General features: G+C 45.4%; 2 protein-coding genes across 2 annotated transcripts in view; both read left to right on the top strand.

Moving 5' to 3' along the window:
• T265_03650 (hypothetical protein) overlaps positions 1 to 538 on the top strand; it is a gene marked incomplete at both ends in the record, with an annotated part of 16,416 nt that extends 15,878 nt beyond the window's left edge. The window contains one exon of the mRNA XM_009168192.1: positions 287 to 538. Within this exon, the coding sequence (XP_009166456.1) occupies positions 287 to 538 (252 nt within the window). The remainder of the gene's footprint in view (positions 1 to 286) is intronic.
• A 14,528-nt stretch (positions 539 to 15,066) lies between these two features.
• On the top strand, positions 15,067 to 17,590 carry T265_03649 (hypothetical protein; the record flags this gene model as incomplete). Its single annotated transcript, XM_009168191.1, has 3 exons — positions 15,067 to 15,095; positions 15,147 to 15,656; positions 17,228 to 17,590. The coding sequence occupies 2 exons, from the start codon at positions 15,148 to 15,150 to the stop codon at positions 17,460 to 17,462; spliced, it is 744 nt and encodes a 247-aa protein (XP_009166455.1).
• Between the last annotated feature and the right edge of the window lie 1,101 nt (positions 17,591 to 18,691).

Raw genomic sequence — 18,691 nt, 5'->3', positions numbered from 1 at the left:
CTGTGTTGCAGGAGGCCAGCTGAACTGCTCTTCGAAGTGTTCGGCCCATCTCTCCAGTCGACGTTTTTGCGAGTGAATTAATGAACCATCTTTTTCACTTATCGTTTCGCTGACCGTCGCTTTCCTATGGCCAGTCGATCGTATCAGTTGATAAAGGACACGGCTGTTTCCCGTAGCAAAAGCCTTCTCCATCTCCCAGTGGGGATCACGCGGTCTCAATGCTGGAAGGCGAGTAGCATCGACAGCACCCAAGCGTTTCGTGATTTTCTTCATACCTCACTGCCAGGTTAAAGGTTGGTCACCTCTCTGCTTACGCCACTCTGAATTGGGCGTGGAAAACAACGCTTTCTTCGGCAAACGACGGCTTGGCATACGCAACACATGTCTAAACCAACACAACTTCTGTTGCTTTGCACATTCTTCAATGGGAGTACCCATTACACAACCGAAAACGCGCTTTCTAACTGTCTCGCTACGGAATCGCCGACACCAACCTACACAAGGTGCAGTTCTGAGACAACGATTGTCGAACATCTGAAGACGTCTCAGGTCCGCTGCTCGAATAGGCCAAGTTTCACAGCCATACACTGAAACAACTCGTACTGTAACTTGATACACACATCCCTTGAGATCCAGGGATAGACCATTCTGACGCCATAGGTGTCCCAAATTAGCAAACGCGACCCGAGCCTCACAGATTCGTGCATTCACCTCATGTCATTACAATCAGAACTAATACAAGATACGTAAAATTCTCCACAACTTCCAGTACCTCTCCCTGGATTGTAAGCGGCGTGCTCAGTGACTGCACGCCTTACACTTTGTGGGTGCAAAGTGCATACCAAAGGACGGTATGACTTCGGTCAGTTCATCCAAAAGCACCTGCCCTTCTCTTCGAAGATGAGAGCGATGTCGTCTGCATATTTCAGATCAACAAGGTTTTTGTCACAGGCTATTTGAACACCAGTGGTTTGAAGACGCTCCAGCGTTCGTTTCATTATTTCATCGATCACGAAGTTAAAAAGGAATGGAGAAATTAGGTAACCCTGACGGACACCGCTTTGTGTACGGTAGCCTTTGGAGAGCTCTCCGTACACTGTCACACGTCCGGAGGTCTGAGAATACAAAGAACGTATGATGTTTACAAACTTCAGGGAGCATTCCGGGTGGGCAAGCGTCTCAAGAAGAACAGACCGATCAACTGAATGCGCCTCAAAAATTCGGGAATACTAGAATCGTATGGCGCACCTGACGACGTGGGAAGATTTGGTCAACCCATGGCAGGCCGGAATCCCGTCTGCTGCTCTCGAGTTAGTGTCTCAAAAGTCACCGTAAGATGGCGAAGCACAGGTGATGCCAACCGTCTCGTTACAACCGGGGTCAAGCTGATTCCCCTGTGGTTACCACACTCACTACGAGCCCTTTTTTGAAAATAGGCAGTATCACCGACTCTCCTCAGTTGTCTGAGACAGACTCCTTTTCCCAAATGCAAACAAACAGATCGGACGAGCACTGACTGAGGACTTCACCCCCGTCTTTGAACAGTGCGGATGGGAGGTCATCCGGACCAAGAACTCCGCGGCGCTTGAGACAGCATATGCAGTCCTATACCTCCGAGGTCGTAGGTGGTTCCATATTCATCGTCCAGAGTTCTACTTCACCCGTGGGCCCTAGATGAGTGCAGGCTGGTGGCCACGACAGTTGTTGTTCAAATTATTCAGTCCATCGGTCTAGGCGTTCTTTTTATTCGAGAAGGTCGTTGCATTCTGATGCATGACGGTTTCGCTCATAGGTGGCTTCCGTGGACCGGTCGCACGGATCAACTGAAATAGTCTTTGGGCATTACCGGCTTTCTGGACCTCTTCCATTCCTCTGGCTTTATGTGTCCACCATACTTCACGGTCGGCTCGCACGCCCACTTTCACTTGACTTCTGGTAATTCTTCGCGCTGGGATATGTTCGGACCGGCTAAGATATTTCTCCGAGATTTGAGCACTGCCACCGTTCTGTCTGATATCCAGTGCTTGGGTGCGCCTGGTGGTGCCGTGCCACAGGCAAAATTCCCAGAACTATGCAAAGAGGTGGTAACACACAACCTCCAGTGTCATCTGATGGCGGAGCATTTGGATAAGCCTCTAGATGATGATTGGGGTAAATTCGTCTAAGACACGGATCTACCGGTCTCTCAGTTGCCAAGTTATTTGTCCGCATCTTACGCGGCCCATGGAAACGTAAGGAGAAGCGACTCCGGACAATTGCGTGGTCAGAATCCACGAATGTGTTCCAAGACGACCGGGAGTCAGTTATTGATCCGCGCCATCGGTAGCCAATTGCAACGTGGTCGACTTGAGTTTGTGGTCGGCCTGCCGTTGGAGGATACCAAGTGGCCAGACGAGTTCGGTTATTTCAGAGGTTAGTACTGCATAAAAACAGCCTGCGATCAGCACACAGCTGAAGGAATTGTTCACCAGTGTCCGTACATACCCAGTCCAATATCCTAAATGAGTTTCAGACACGCCAAGCCTGTCCACTTGCGCATTGATATCTCCGGCAACCACCATGACGTCTGAGCATTTAGCTCGCCGCAGCAGGGCATTCAGGGCGTCGTTGAATCTGTCTTTGACGGTGCCGGAGCTACAGTCAGTTGGGGCGTAAGCGAACACGACAAACAGACAGCGATCAGCTTCCCGCTTGTGAGACTCCTTCACAGACGTTGCCGGAAATGGCAGTGCATTTAAATTCCGCCAAACATCGCTGCCTTGCCACATCAGGTTGGTCAATGGTTAGAGGTCTGACGAACACAGTCTCCTGGCCCTCCAGGTTGGGGGTTGGAACATGTGGCGACGTGTTCCGTAGAAATGGTAATGCATTTGCATTTCCCGCCAAACACCGCTGCCTTGCGGTTAGGCTTTCGAGCCAAAGGCTTTGGTTGAGGACCCTAATCGTCCTCCTGTTTAGAAGTGGGCGCTCTGACAGTATTCCAGCCCACGTACAACTATGACACAACTAACAATGCTCTCATGCCACCTCACCATCCAACGCTGATATGCTAACTGGTGTTGTTACTCCACCTACTCAGCCGTCCGCTCTCTTGGTCCATTTGCTGGGCCTGCCTTGACTCGCTCTGTCTTGACCCTGTCTGTTTTTACCGCTAATTAGCATCGCAAGACTGGTCTAGGAGAGGATGATTGCAGCTCTCACCACCAAGCTTGGAATCCGCTCGCTGTGTGCGGTTTCTGGTGCACCACTGTGCCGATCAGGGACAGACTTGTCGACATATTAGTGCGCAGTTGATGATAGCCATAATATGCACTAATAACACAACTGTGGCGAGTTGTAACATGACAGAACAAATACAGTGCGAACAATGGAATAAGTGAAAAGTTGACTGGACTTATCATATGTGGATAACTCGTGAGAGTTCCTGGGTGAAAGTCCGGGAATGTCCTGCGGGAACATCCGCAGGCATAGCTGCTACATGTGTTCCGCAATTGTCCGTCGAATTCAAGTGTTTGGTTGAAACCCCGCTCGCTGCGCGCGCGCGCGAGGTTGTATGTCGTGACTGTGTTGTGTGGGCGCTCAGTATTCGCACAATGGAACTGAATGATCGAAAGTTATGACGTGTCCCTGATGGACTAAAGCAATCGGGTAATTGAGTCGGGAGTACCACTCCCAACTTGTAAGCCCCATTTAGGCATCCCGGGGTCTCAGAGATGCTGGGAACTTATCCCACAAGACTTTTCAGCCAGGGGCATGGTTGATTCAGTGAACAATGAAATTTGGTGAGCTGCAAAAAATATCAACGTAGATTAGAACGGGTTTTGTTTTGAGCACAACTGCAACATTTTGGCGTAGAAAGTTTCGCTCCACTTGTAAAGATTTTGCAGCTGAGAGCGGATGATTGGTACCTGTTATGTGTTTTAGTTGGCCGTGTTCTGTCCTTATATATGTCGAGTGGAACGTGAAACAGTAGTGTGAAGTCACATGGCGCCCTTAACTAGTTCATGGAACCTGTTGGTCACATGTTGTTTACCAAGGTCGTATTCACGATGCTGTCTTGTGATGCACACTGTGGATGGATGTGGAACAAAACAAAGCAAGCACGAGGGAAGAGAGTGGATGCAGATGTACTAATCAACCGCTAGAGACAACAAGAACATGAACAAGTGAGGTTTCTTGTGTGTTTCTACTTACTTGTGCGTAAGTAGTAACGTAGACTTTCGAAATGGATTTATTCTTTTGATATTCGGGACTGTCAAACCTCCGTGCGACTCAATGTCTCGTATCGGGAAATCAACGGTAGCCTTCTAGTGTTGGATCGTCAGTCTGAGTACCGTTCGTCAGACCCCGTCACCTGTCCCATTTCGAGCACCCACGATAAGGACCACAAAGAACCAATTCACTGCACGATAAACGTTTAGATCCGCGACTGCCTTTCTCCATTATTCTAGTCATCGTCGGCAGGACCGGACGTTTATTAGTGCACTGCTGTTGATGGCCATAACACAAATCAGAAAGTGTGTGCACTAATAAAAGTTTTCAGTATAGTTGACAGTGGTGAGATGCCACACGTATAAAAATAAATGCAATACAAATTGGGATCAAGTCAAAAGAGGAACTTGTCGTCTGTGAGAGTCCCTTGGTGAACGTCCGAACGGCGGGAACGTGTTTTTCTCCGCAGTGCGACTGCTACACGTGTTCCATAATTGTTCGTGGACTTGTGGAGAATGGTTGACCTCCTGCTCCCTGCTCCCTCCAAGACAACTGGTTGGAATGTAACAGGAATGCAGACAGTCAGAATAAACGAACAGAACGTAGCAATGGGTCAGTGGTTGCACGGGTGTGTCCTATTGTTGCCAGTTTGCAAATAACTTTTAAAATGTCACTCTCTAGACGATGTCTTCGTTTTTAAATCAATGAATCTTGCTATCCGCGGCTAAATTAGGGTCGCAATTGGTATACCGAAGATTCTCCAGAACCAACCGTTTCTTACCCACAACAGTTATTTGGAAGTCAGAAGTTTGTCAGACTTTCCAATAAATTGAGCCTGCTGAACTAAAAGCGGAGTATTTTGTTTTGTTCAGAAACCCAGGATTCGTTGTTCAAGAGTGACAAATGTCCGGTGTATGGTGCATGGAACACGTGATGTCTACTCATTTTTGTCCCTATGGTATCTACGTCTCCTTTACTGAATCGCGGCAGAACTCCCCAATTCAACGCAGTATTTATCATGGCTGTTGGTGGACAGAAACAGATAGAGATTACTGAGTCTACCGAAACAAACCACGAGATACATTCTGCAACACATTGATTTGCATGAGTAATTCCCCGATCTAGTTCTAACAGCCACAGAAAACGTCACAACCCCTGCCATCGATCATAACATCAGACACTTTTTTTTACTGATGTCAATAAGAATCTTTCGGGGTGTCACAGGTTTCTTAAAACGCGGAATCCTTATCGTTTGAGCGGAAGGTACAAGGTGTAATAACGGTATTTTTCACAGCTTAGTTCTCAGTTTGAGCCTTCCAAGCCAGCGTTCACGTCAAAACAACCACCAAAGGTGCACAAGGTATATGGACGCCCAAAACGAACTCAGGAACAGTTGCACAGCGCTTCATATATATAGTGTAGGCGGCAATAACTTTCTGGAAATTCTGACGCGTTCTGGGTGCGCCATTGGCAACCGGCATTCGGGTAATACTGGGTCATGATTGGCTGTTGGGTCCAGATTGTTGACCAATCAGATCTCGTCTTGATGTCGAACCGGCAAGCGTCCCGAATTCTTGGCCAATCTTGCATGGGGTGGACTTCTCGGCCGTAGCAACACCTGAGCGCGAGTGGTAAAGAGGGATCCGTGTTGAATTCCGCCTAACACAAGGGAACGAACATGCTGAGTCAATCGTTGCGTGTGTCGAGATCTCCTTGGAGAAGCAGCTGCAGCAACAGGGAACAGTGTGAAATTTGCCGGCTCTCACATCTTTGTACCCATCCACCTAGCGATGCATCCTCATCTCCGTTAGTAATATCTACTTCGAACCACTTGTTTGTCCTCTTTAGGCTTAAATCTAACGTTTCGATCCAACTGCTTGCACGTCTTAGTGTTTGCAGATTATGCTCCTACTGGAATGCAGTCCTTTTGATCTGAGGATGCTTCTTGACATGTTTTCTGAAGAAAGAAAAATGAAGTGGCTTCCAGAAGGTGGCCACTCATAAGGACATGGCAAAATTTTCGACAGCCCACGACCGGTTTCACTCTCCTTGGGTAGTCTTACTCCCCAAGTGTTCATCGATATTATGTTCTACTTGTACCTGAATTGTACAAAATTGGCGAATTACACTCGTTTGCATAACAGTTTGATTTTTGTGCGAGATTTAGCTGTATCCTAACTGAAGATCTCCTTTGTGATATCTATTCAGGAAACCATACTGCAATGTCGTACCAACTGAAAGTTTAGAGGACTTTGCGCTGCACATTCATCGAAGAAGACCGTCTGAAACGAAACATTCAGTAGGGATTTGGTTGAGACTTCAGTGAAGTCAAATTGAGTATGCAAATGAGTATTGTATCCCGAAGGAGCGAAATATGTTTGAAAATTACATCAGGATGGATGAAAATTTCAACCGTGTTTAGCATTCATTCTGGTCAGTATAGATAACAAATATTCGATAGAATAAACCGTTTTTAGTCGAAAATCTTTCTTCATCGGGTTTGAGGTCGTGCGTTGGTTGTCTGCATGACATGAAAATTGAGGGACGGTGCTGGTCCGATCCAAAGTGCTGGGGTAAGTTCTGAGTAAGTGGCTAAGGGCTGGTGGCTCGTTGTGGGGTTCTTCGATATTCTGAATGTTGAATGAAAACATCAGCGCGCGGTTTCGGAGGCCGCAAGGTGCACATATGTTGATTTCAAGTCAGTCTTGTCTGCCCCTAAATTTGAAAAAACCATAAGAACCTCTATGTACCTAGGGCATCACGAGGATCTACTGTAAGTTCGCTTCCTCCGCAGGGACAGTGAGACTAGTATGTTTCCAGAACATTACCCAACTGCGTGATTTCAACGGCCATTTCTTCATATTGACGTGTCAGAAGCAAAGATGTCATCTCGTGAGTCTGACAGAAAAGCGGAGCATGAGTGCGTCCTACCTGACTTGGCTAGGAACGTGTAATAAGGACAATCCTGAGCTCAGTTCTTGGTATAAGCCTCTCAAGTTAGCGTCCTAGGCAGAAGAAATACCGAAGGCATGCAGCGTTTATTAAACACCTAACCAGGTATAGCGGACCGCATTCAAAGTATATGGGGCGAGAACATTCTAGAAATTCCGACGCCTTTTGGATGTGGCATTGGCAACCGGCATCCATCATCATCACCATCATCATCATCATCAGCGTCGTCATCTTCATCATCGCCATCATCATCATCATTGACAGCATGACATCAGTGTTCAACACCGATGCTTCACTGCCGTAAAACCGGCATTCAACCGAATCATGGTTAGCTGCTGGGTCCATAGCTTAGGCCAATCAGAGGCTGCCTTGATGCTGAACTGGCAAGCTACCTGATCTTCTAGCCAATCTCACGCTCGACTAGGCATCTTGGCTGTATCATTACCTAAGTATTAGGAGCAGGGTTTTGCGTAACAAAACGAGTGCATCGAACTCGGAGTATCCAGATAAAATGTAGGATGCTAGCAACACGCTCCAGTCATACATCGTTTTGGCCACCCAGACCACAATTGAATTGTTACAGGGTTTCTCAAAAAAGAATGTCTTGCAACATTAGAAGAGTTGCAAAATGACTGGTAACCAGTCGTTCCTCTTAAATCGGGTTCTCTAGATTGACCTGTCAAACAGTTCCTTCTGAGGAGTGCTCTATCTTGAGGAAAGTTCAACAAGGCCTGGGAAAACCGATCTAAAGGACACACATTCCTTGGTACATCTGATGAAATGAGAAAAGCCCTTCGCGGAGGGGTCGCTTATGGAAAAACACCAATTAAACAGGAAAATCCAGCACTGATATGCGCCTTATTTAAAAAAACTGGATATCCGTCTTCTTCTTGAACGCGACTTCGTAGACTCTCCTGGATATTCGTTGACTATCACTCAAGTGTAAACCAAAGCTGCTAAGCAGTTCCACAAATTCCGTAATAAATCCCACCATCCATTAAATCATGGCGGAATAACGAGAAGACCATATACTACTCGCATGTCTCATCAGTAGCATCTGCTGTTATACAGGTAGTGTGCCATCCTGCTCGAAACTTTGAGGTGCTCCGTACGCTTTACCCCTGTTGCCGAGTAGGATTTCGCAAGCTACGCTACCTTCCAGATACATTCATCTTACTAAATCGGATCACAGTGTAATGCACTAAAATTCTAAAAAGACTGAAAAAATGTTTTATGATGACAATAATCCACACTGATAAACATGTGGTCGTGTACAAACCAGCCTCTTCTTTCTGATTGAATTTCATCCGGTTTCTACCTGATGAGATTGACAACAGATAAAACATTTCGCGTTTCTGAGACTTTGAGCACCGCAAATTACTTGTTAGGCGAACATTCCGGTGAGCTCGAATTCAGATGAAATAAACAGTTGTTCGAACCAAGCCTGCTTTTGGATGATATCTCCTTTTGCACTTTATATATATATATGTATATATAGTATTAGGTGAAGGCTTTCACCGAGTTGTTCTTTCCGCAACGAAGTTAACAAAGTTATATTATCTTGTAAGATTACAAAACCACCATATAGATCCGTACAAGCATTGGGTGACCATAGTTGTTCCCCTTCATCCTGGACAACATTTGTACGACTCATCAGTATCGTAAAATATCGTTGGGGTTACCGGTTGTCGCGGTCCGTCAGTGATTACAGATACTCACCTTCAATTGATTATGGTGGTTGTCTGTTTTACCTTCCTGCCACACACATTACTCCCTCCCAACCTTGGATAAACGACTGTGAAAGAAAGGTGACTTTCAGCACCCTTCGTGGTGCTTGGTAGACGGAGAAGTTTGTAACTTATCAAATGTGAAAAGAAGCAATGAAATCTGCTACCATCACGAAGCTTGTCACCAATGCGTCTCAATGCCATGGGTTTACTGTTCTTCGGCTGTAGTCGACAGATCATTTGAGAATGACTTTCTCCTCCTTGTGTCATCCCTGAAGCACGCACAGTAATGTAGTGGAATACTCAGAGATATGTTGTCAATTTTCTGCTTATAAAATACCGTGACGTTTGATGTGAGTTGTTGATAGTTGGTGGAGGTTTGGAGATCCTTGTTGGAGATTCGTTCCAGTAAGTGAAGCCGATCTGTGGTGAAAATTCCAAGGAGCATTGTGCAACTGTTTCATCCCTATTGCGAATCATCAAACGTGCGCACCTCAAAAACTCCAGGGAGTATAAAACATGGAGCTTCCCGGTTAGTAATCTGAACACTTGACCGCTCATCCACGAGCGGCTTAACTCGCACTTAGAAAGATTATAGCGCCGCCTCTCCTTCAATCACGACATTCACATCACGTGATCCAACGTATTGATTGGCTCCCTTAGTGATAACTTTTCGCTCGTTAAGTGAATTTTATTCTTCCGCATATCTGACATGCGATTCAAGCGTGTTGCCGCTACTCCGCTGAAGGACACCGAATTTCGAGGTCAGAACAGGCGAACGTGTTGACAGTCGAGTGATGGGGTTGGTTGCTGGACGCCTGGAACAACGGGACAGTTAATATTGCAGTTAACCAATCACCAATACGCTGATGAAGTGGTGATAACACACTTGCCTTGCGTGTCAGATGTCCGGAGTTCGAACCCAGACACCGCTCTGCAAATGAGCTCTGTGAAGAGAATAACTCGAGTCAAATGTTTACCTCCTTTGGTGTGAACTGAGTAGAGGACGACCGCTCAAACGTGAGTGACATGAGTATGAATGGCTCATGGAGGGAGTGATTAGAGTGGGAATTTACTGACCGGAAGGTCCGTGGTTAGTTCCCCACCTCTGCCCGTTGATTTTCCCTGACTAGTCTTGATCAACCTGTCAGTACCCCAGCCCTCGTGCTTTCTTCTGGTGGCATGGCAGTTAAGCACCAAAAGGGTGCTACGGCTGAACAAATTTCCTCACTCAACTGTGATTCTGTAATCTGTAATAAATTTACCACTAGATGATTCGAAGAACTGCGTTAACATGCGATAAAACGAAAACCAAACTCGACTGGCGATAAAACGCCGGTAATCCACTCGTCATGACTGGGAGAGGTTGCTGAAAAATGCCTTGGCTCATAAGGGAAATTCTGGTTGAATATGGTCACGAATATGACCAGTTCTATTCGGTGCATTTGGAAGTAACAAAGGTAGCCACATTTTTGTGGCTACATGGGTCCCAGAACAGCATACGTTATGTACGCACCAGCCGAAACAGTTTACATACTCAAGCACTTGCGGGACCGAGGTATCTGACAGCGGACAGACAATAAAAATGGCAGCAGTTCCGTGTTTTTGCGACCCATGCGGAACGATTCTGTCTGCATATTTCACCAGCTGTTTGAACGTCAGGGTTTTGAAGACCTTCCAGCGTACGCTGGACACGAAGCTGAATGGGTATCCTTGTTGGACGGAAGCATTTGAACGGATGCCCGTATGTGCTCATAGGACCGGGAATGTGAGAATAAAAAGGAACATGCATATTACTGGCAACCTTCCAGGACATTCCTTGATGAGCAAGTGTTGTAAAGAAAACAGGTCAGTCATTCGAGCGACTTGGAAAGACAGAACTGCCAAAATTGCTCTCGTGAGTATGTCGTTGTTCTAGCCCCTGACAGAGTGGGAAGATCTGGACATCGCAACCCCCATTAAGCAATTTTCGAGTTAGCAACTCAACGGATCACCACAACAAAAGACAAGTGATATCAAGAGGCCGGGTGATTCCACTATGATTACCGCGTTCAATACGGCCCTAGTATTCTGAGACATCTTCCTTCCAACACAGAGGCAACGATATTGGATGAGCGCTGACTGGGGTCTTCGACACCATCCTTGAACAGCGCTCATCAGAGGTCACGCGCAATAGGAGCGCGGTAGCGCCTGGTAAAAGATATGTGTTCATAACCCTCTCAGGTTGTAGATGGCCCCAGGCTTACCGACTGTATAATGCTTCTCTCTTATAATAAGCACTTTCGAAGGACTCTTGAGTGTATCCCCGAATTATATCTTCCACCGGTGGAGAGGGTGCCATTAAAGTACCACAGTGCATATTTTCTTTGCTTCAAGTGTGCGAGTTCCACCGTACAGAACTGTTTAAAATGTCCCCCATAGGCATGCGATTCACACCGGCAAAGTGTGCAGTTCTGTTGCAAAACCGAGGGGCTCGAACCCTAGTCTCATGCTTGAGGATGAGTCGATTGGGGACCAGAGTCTNCGAAGGACTCTTGAGTGTATCCCCGAATTGCATCTTCCATCGGTGGAGAGGGTACCATTAAGGTGCCACAGTGTATATTTTCTGTGCTTCCAGTGCACGAGTTCCACTGTGCATAACTGTTTAAAATGTCCCTCATAGGCATGCGATTCACACCTGCAAAGTGTACAGTGCTGTTGCAAAACCGATGGGACTCGAACCCTAGTCTCATGCTTGAGGATGAGTCGATTGGGGTAGTAGACAAACTTGTCTACTTGGGCACCTGTATCAGTCCCGGTGGTCTCGTGAAAGTTAATATTTCCATTCGGACTGGAAGGGCAAGATCATCTTTCATGAACCTTTATTACATGTGGCGTAGGCGTGACATCAGTTTATTCGTCAGGGGGTCGCGTTTACCATGTTGCAATGCGCTCCATATTACTGTACGGATCAGAAACCTGACCGCTGCACACCGAGGACGCCAGAATACTTTCAGTATTTGACCATCGATGCCTTTGGAGCATTGCCCGAGTCTGGTAAGAACACCGGATAAGCACTGCCGAATTAAGTCGAATGGTATTCGGAATAAATAATTCACCTTCGATAGATGAACTGATCACAACCCAGACGTTGCGATGGCTAGGCCGCACGCTTCGTTCGAATGACTTCCTGGAAGTTTTTACAGCTGATGGTGTTGACTTGTTGTTGCGTTGTTAGACAATCAACGAGTGTAAACAACGTGATACGTTCCGTTTTGGACCTCCGAACAGGAGCAACCCCATATCAGGAAGACAATGCATGAGTCGGTGAATCTTTCCATGGGACTGACTCTCAAAGAAATAGAAGTTCTAGGACTGAAATCAAACAAGAACACAGTGACCGACGTTGGTGCTCTCATCATCAGGTCGATACATATCTAATGGTTGAAATGAAGTAGGCAGCTAATATTGGTTATTGAATTGGGCTGGTTGGTAGTACACCCCACGCCCGGGACTAACTGGATACGGTGAGACGGTCTGAAGGGCGTTGGTCGGTCAATTTGTGTCACATGACCAAGGCAGTCTCAGTGCTCGTACGAATCGTTATTGACAGAGTAGTACTGGGTTTCGCAAACCTATTGTGGCTGCTTCGGCTGTAGTCATGCCGCGCCGTTGGACCGATGCTGGCCATCTATTGGGTACTCGTCAGATGGCGTGTTCGGATTAATCACATGACCAGTGTCAATTATGTGGGTCACGACTAAGCTATTGGCCGATACTCCAGGCATTTTACTCAGTCTCGAAGACGAAACAGCGGAATTCCGTTCTTCAAATCCGATGAGTTAAAGCGAGAAATTCATTTAAATAAACGAGCCTACCGTATATGTGATCTATTCATGACTAAACTCAAATCGACTTATTGGACAGATAAGCATTCGAAAAGTGCACGGCACAAATCGCTGGAACACTTGGCAGCTGGGAAAGTCCAACTCGGCTGAAGCCTTGCACGATGGCTCAAAACCTCTTGAGTTTCCACTACTTTGCGCTCCAGCCGCTGTCGTACGAAAAAAACAACTCCTTGTTAACTAACTAACTTGGTGTTTTTAACCAAATTCAGAAGGATGACGAAGCTCTGGACCTTAGCGACTGAGACAAGGAGGGCTGATGGCTAGTACACAGGTTCCTCATACGCGTGAATCACAGATATGCTCAAAGTCTAGATTTCAAAACAAATCGGAAATTCCATCGATTTCTCGAGAATGCAATCTTGGTGTTCCCGCGCACAAGCTTGCGATTCTGTTCCTATCATTTTAACTCCAGTGAAGAAGCATACTGTTGTGGACCAGAGTCTCCTTAATGCCTTCTTATTACCGTGAACCCCGGTCTGGATAGCCGATTGATAGTCTGGTGCACTTGATCAAACCGGACAAAGTCAACGAGCGTGTGAACTGGCTGATCTATTGATCACTGTCGCGTACGAGCAAGTAAAAAAAGTGATGCTAAGACTACAACTCACTTGTCAAGGGCGAGTGAAGAACAACCAATGAAATCTGTCTCAACGAAAACGGTTATCCCATTGGCTGTTATGTAGTCCCGTTACGTTCGGAGCTGGTTCTTCTAATACACAGCCGTCGGAATATCGTACAGGCACCATATCATGCGGGTACGAAGGAGCATTCGTGGCTCAAGCAAACTGGTGTAACGTGGTGAACAAGTACTGCGCTCATTGGTTGGTGAAGCTGTTCCATTACGAATTTACAGTTTTTGTACTTTTCACCTTACTTCCAATAAGAATTGCACGTCTATCACAAATGTTTATCTTACCAACAATGGAACTTCTATGATTATTTGGCCTCGGATAGGCGACCAGTTACTGTGTGTTTCATGTTTCAGCATGTTCATTTTCGACGAACATGTTGTAACAAACGACTATTCGTGCGCATGGTCTCTAAACTACTGTCGTAGCTGATTGCTAGATAAATCACGAAGAACCCGATGATATGAAAGAAGGACAGTGCTTCAAAATCGTGGATAACGTCAGCCGCTTGATGCCACAGAAGTACGGATCATAACATCCGACATTCCCATTGTGATAGGCTCTCCCAGGGGGAGTAAAACAGCCGTTTCGGAGACTATAAACGTCCGGGGCTGGGGGTGGGAATAATTCTTTGAAAAAAGATCCCGGATGGGATGATTTATTGTACCAACCAAGCCCCAGGGAAGTGCGAACCCAGAGGAGGCTGTAAATTTTGGGTAGCAATTATCACACGTCACATATTCGGGCCTCGACTGAAGTGCTTACAGCCGTACAGCCTAATTAAACTGTAAAAGCGAAGCACTCGCACACCCACTGCGACGTGTATTTCATTATTAAATATCTCCATCAGAATTGGTCAAGACACGATGTCTTCAATTTCATACTCACCAATATCGTCTTCAAAAGCAGTGAATTTACCGAATTAGTGCAATGCCCAAGTCTCCCGCTAAACTTAATAGTAAGCTGTCGTTTCCATCAACTACTAACGGGCATTTCTAGTAGCATCTCAGATAATTAGTTGAGGGTCAGCAAAAATTGAGGGGTGGATGAGCTTCGGTGAGCAGCTGAAGAGGAAGTGTGATGTGCAAAGGTAAAGGAGCACTGCTGCAGTTTGCATGCATGAGCTTGACTTATTGAACGAGTGCATACATGAATGAATGAATGAATGAGTGAATGGATGAATGAATGAATGAATGAATGAATGAATGAATGAATGAATGAATGAATGAATGAATGAATGAATGAATGAATGAATGAATGAATGAATGAATGAATGAATGAATGAATGAATGAATGAATGAATGAATGAATGAATGAATGAATGAATGAATGAATGAATGAATGAATGAATGAATGGCTGGATGACTGACTAAATTACAGACCCAAAAAATGATGACATTGCTTAGTGAATTAATCCGGTTATACCGATAATTCTGCATGAAAAAATTTACATTGACAAATCGACTAGGTTCATTCAACGTGGAATTGCTGGTGCACAATATAATCGGAGTTAATTATGTTTTTTAGTGAAATCACGCATTTCGCTTCCAATTCTAGTTCGGTAGATGCGTTGGGCCCCATCAGGGATTAATAAGATACTAGAAACCACGTGACATCCTGCGATCGGACACGTATTGACCTTAGATTCAAGGCCGTTTGTTTGAACACCAGAGCAGGATAAGCAGAAAGTAAGGCACCTAGAAGTATTCAAAGTAGTGAAAATAAAACTTGAAAATTAGAATGCCAAGCAAGAACGCTTCGTTGAATTTGTTGAAAAAATGTGAATACGTAGCTCCTGGACAAATTGGCGTTTGTCGAAAGAGCATGCTCTCACGAGAGACATTGCAACGTCCGAAAATTGGTGAGGCTCTGACACGAGGTAGACCAAAACAACCCAAAGACTTTGTCTACGGACTGAATCCGCCATTTAGATACAATGAAATTGTTGATTGCTTTAACTGGCCTATCAGAAAAACGGGTGACCATATTGATCCAGACTGTCTCCCCCGAGACTTCCATCGAATTAATGTTGAATCAACAAAAGAGGGAATTCATCCGGTCCCCGATTGGCTTAGATTTGCCAATGAGAAGAACTATCGACTAAATCCGACCAAGAGGGTTCTAGGACGTTTGAGAAAACCGAAATTTCCTGAAGAAATGACATTTGGACGCCCGGCTCGACCTCAAACTCCGATGCAGTGTATCATGTCACATCGGTATAAGACTATGTGGGATGAACATGCACAGGAGTAAGTCCGCCTTTTGTATGCCATCCAAGTAGTTTATTAAGAACTTAGGGATGGTTGGTTTTCTAAACGACGGAAGAATAGTCCAACCACTGATTAAGAACCCCCCTGAGTGCACTCGGGTAGAACGTTTGGCTGTTTGTGATCACACGCATCAGTCACTGTGTCCTTCATCAATTGCTAAGTTACCATATGGTTACGAACACCAAGTCGGAATGAATTGGTTTCATGTATGTTCTGTAATGAATATCTGGGAATCAAGTGACTACCGTCGCTGATTATGAATACCGTACCAGCCCACCAAAACAAAGTTTTGTCCTTCGAGAAACTTTCAGATTGGATTGAATTCGGTCAGTGAAGGACCTCTATCATTATCTTTCACTCTTACTAGCCCTTGAATATCATGTGACCGGATCTGCGCGATGCACCCCGAACATCCACATTATGTAGCCACGCATTCCAACTTACACACTTGCCCATACAAGTGTCTAGGCTGTTGCACACTGTGAATGGAAAGTTTTCGGCCTCATTTAGGCGGTTTTTCTCATAAAGAGAACCCAACATGGAGTCAAAATTTCTGAATCGGAACTTGGTAGTCCTGTAGTTCATGCTGAAAGTGTCTCGCTTCGTATATCCGGAAAGCTAATATAGTTCACGCCATTTGCGATATGAGTAAGTTTGCACTCACTTGGTCTGTGTGACGGAGTTAGTTTAGGTCACTGAAACTACCCGTACAAAAGTGAAGTTAGCTGAAGATCGTCTGGATCAAGTGGCCACAATTATGATTATGTACAATTAAGTGAGTCATCGAGCTTCGTCGTTCCGGTCTGTCAAGGTCGAACGACACGTGACTCAGCAGCGTGCGAATGACGAATGGGCTGCATTCCACTCTCAACACAGTTGAATCCATGGTGGCCTCGCGATCAATTCTCCAAAACGGGCTGAGAAGTAAACTGATGAAAGTTCACCATTGGAAGTGTTTTTTAACGGTAGTTGTGACTGGGACTTTGGTAGTCATCAGGGAATGGTTTGAGTGAATTAACTGACGCAATGGTTGCTGGTTAAATATGGCCCACAGTTTTCCACTGTGTATGAGATGAACAGGCTTTAAACTTGAAGGAATCCAGTGAAAACGGTTTTTTTGCCGCTTGTTCCATGTACTCTGTTAAACAGTACGTTACCTGGTATCGTGCCAAGCGTTTATTGCGTTATTACGAAGCTACCGATGTCGCTGATCTACCAACTCGTGAAATTGCAGTTTTAAGGTTCTATTTGAAATACGTCTTAAGCAACAAATTCGTGTGATACCATCGTCGACTGCCACGTCAGTTATCCCTGCTTGAACCAGATCCAGACTGGCTGTCAAACCACGTCCTGATAATCTGCACATGTATTTATAAGAACTAAAAGTGTGCGAAAATTTTGTTCTAAACCGGGGACCCTCGACAGACGACCAAGTTGTTTTACGTAGATCCCCACTGACGGAATTGAGGCAGTTTAGCGGTTTTTCAGTTTAGCCAACCGCAAAGATCGATGAGTGTGAACAACCTTTATTTTCTTCACCTTGAACACAGAGAAAACAAAAAACGCATGGCCAATTTGGCTCGTTCACAGAACGATATCCCACATCCGCTGGATTCGATTGGCTCCGTGCTCAATATGGTTCCGATTGGTACCAGGGAAAGTCGCACCCAGAGAGATCAATCTCCATCCAAATTATGGCAAATGAAGCGATTCCAGAAACAATCAACCAGATTAGATACTCGATGGTCGAAAGAAGAGGCGAAGCGTTTACTTCGGGGAGTCTGAGCTACTCAGACTGATCGGATTCTGCATTTTGCTAATCCTGATCCTGCTGGCGTGGACAGTAGAACTGCACATCAGTCTACAAGCAGTAATGAAATTGAATTGAGAAATTTGATCAAAGTAGATTACAGGAACAAAAAAAGATTCTTTTGAAAAGAAACCTTCCTCCTTGGTTATGCAAGCTGGAAAACACAACTTTGCTTATTCTCTGGCTGTGAATTTCCGACATAGTTGATTGTTCCAGATGAAATAGGGATGAATCTATTAGTGCACAGGTGGTGATAGCCATAATACAACTCAGAAGGTGTATGTGCACTAATAACAGTCTTTACTGTGGTTGATAGTAGATTACAGAAGCGATTTGCAGCATGTATAAAATAAAGGCAGTATAAAATGTGGAGCAAGTCAAAAAGGAACTCATTGTATGTGAGAGTCCTTTGGTAAAAGTCCGCTCGACGGGATCGTGTTTTCTCCGCAGTATAGCTGCTACACGTATTCCATAATTGTCCGTGGACTTGGAGTGTTTGGCTGACTCCTTGCTCCCCGCGCGCGCACAAGCTTTCGCATGTTGACTGTGTTGTCTCTTCCTATATACACAGGAAAGTTTGACGTGTGTATGAAACAGGAATTGTTCCGATGCGAACAAGACAGGAACTGACTTGCTGTCGGTCAAGGCTGCGGGCGGCACGGCGTTTGTCACGTGATTTTCGGTGCTTGTGTAGTAGGCAAGTCGCGTGATCTAGTAAACTCGCATGTACTAGACAAATTAGGTGGAGTTGGTTGAGGGAACATGTCCATTGCAAATCCGATTCCGGGTTTTCTGCTCGGTATTTTCAGTCAAAGGCCGTCGACTACCACGAAAAAGTACTTTCGCCAAAGGCGAATAAGTTGCTTACCATCTTATGTCAACCTAACGCGGAAGTGTTAATTTTGGTAGCGAGATTCCACGGAGTTCACAGTAAAGATTGCCAGATTTCCGTGTGGTTTTTGAACTGAACTGCTACCACCCACACACACTGCTACCATCACACAATTCGAATTTTTATCATTCTGAAAATGATCGATTTAAGGTCCTCCAAACAAGGCGATGAAAATCACGATGAACAAGAAAGCACAGTCGGAAAACGTCGGGACGCTGACCAACATATCAGTGACTGATTGAGTGCTCAGAACCCGGCTAAATTAGCTGAAAAACTTAAATTCCGAATCCATAATCCGATAATTACTACTTA

Source organism: Opisthorchis viverrini (genome assembly GCF_000715545.1).
Source record: "Opisthorchis viverrini unplaced genomic scaffold opera_v5_53, whole genome shotgun sequence".
Classification (NCBI taxonomy): Eukaryota; Metazoa; Platyhelminthes; class Trematoda; order Opisthorchiida; family Opisthorchiidae; genus Opisthorchis; species Opisthorchis viverrini.
This window is presented reverse-complemented; position numbering and strand designations above follow the sequence as displayed.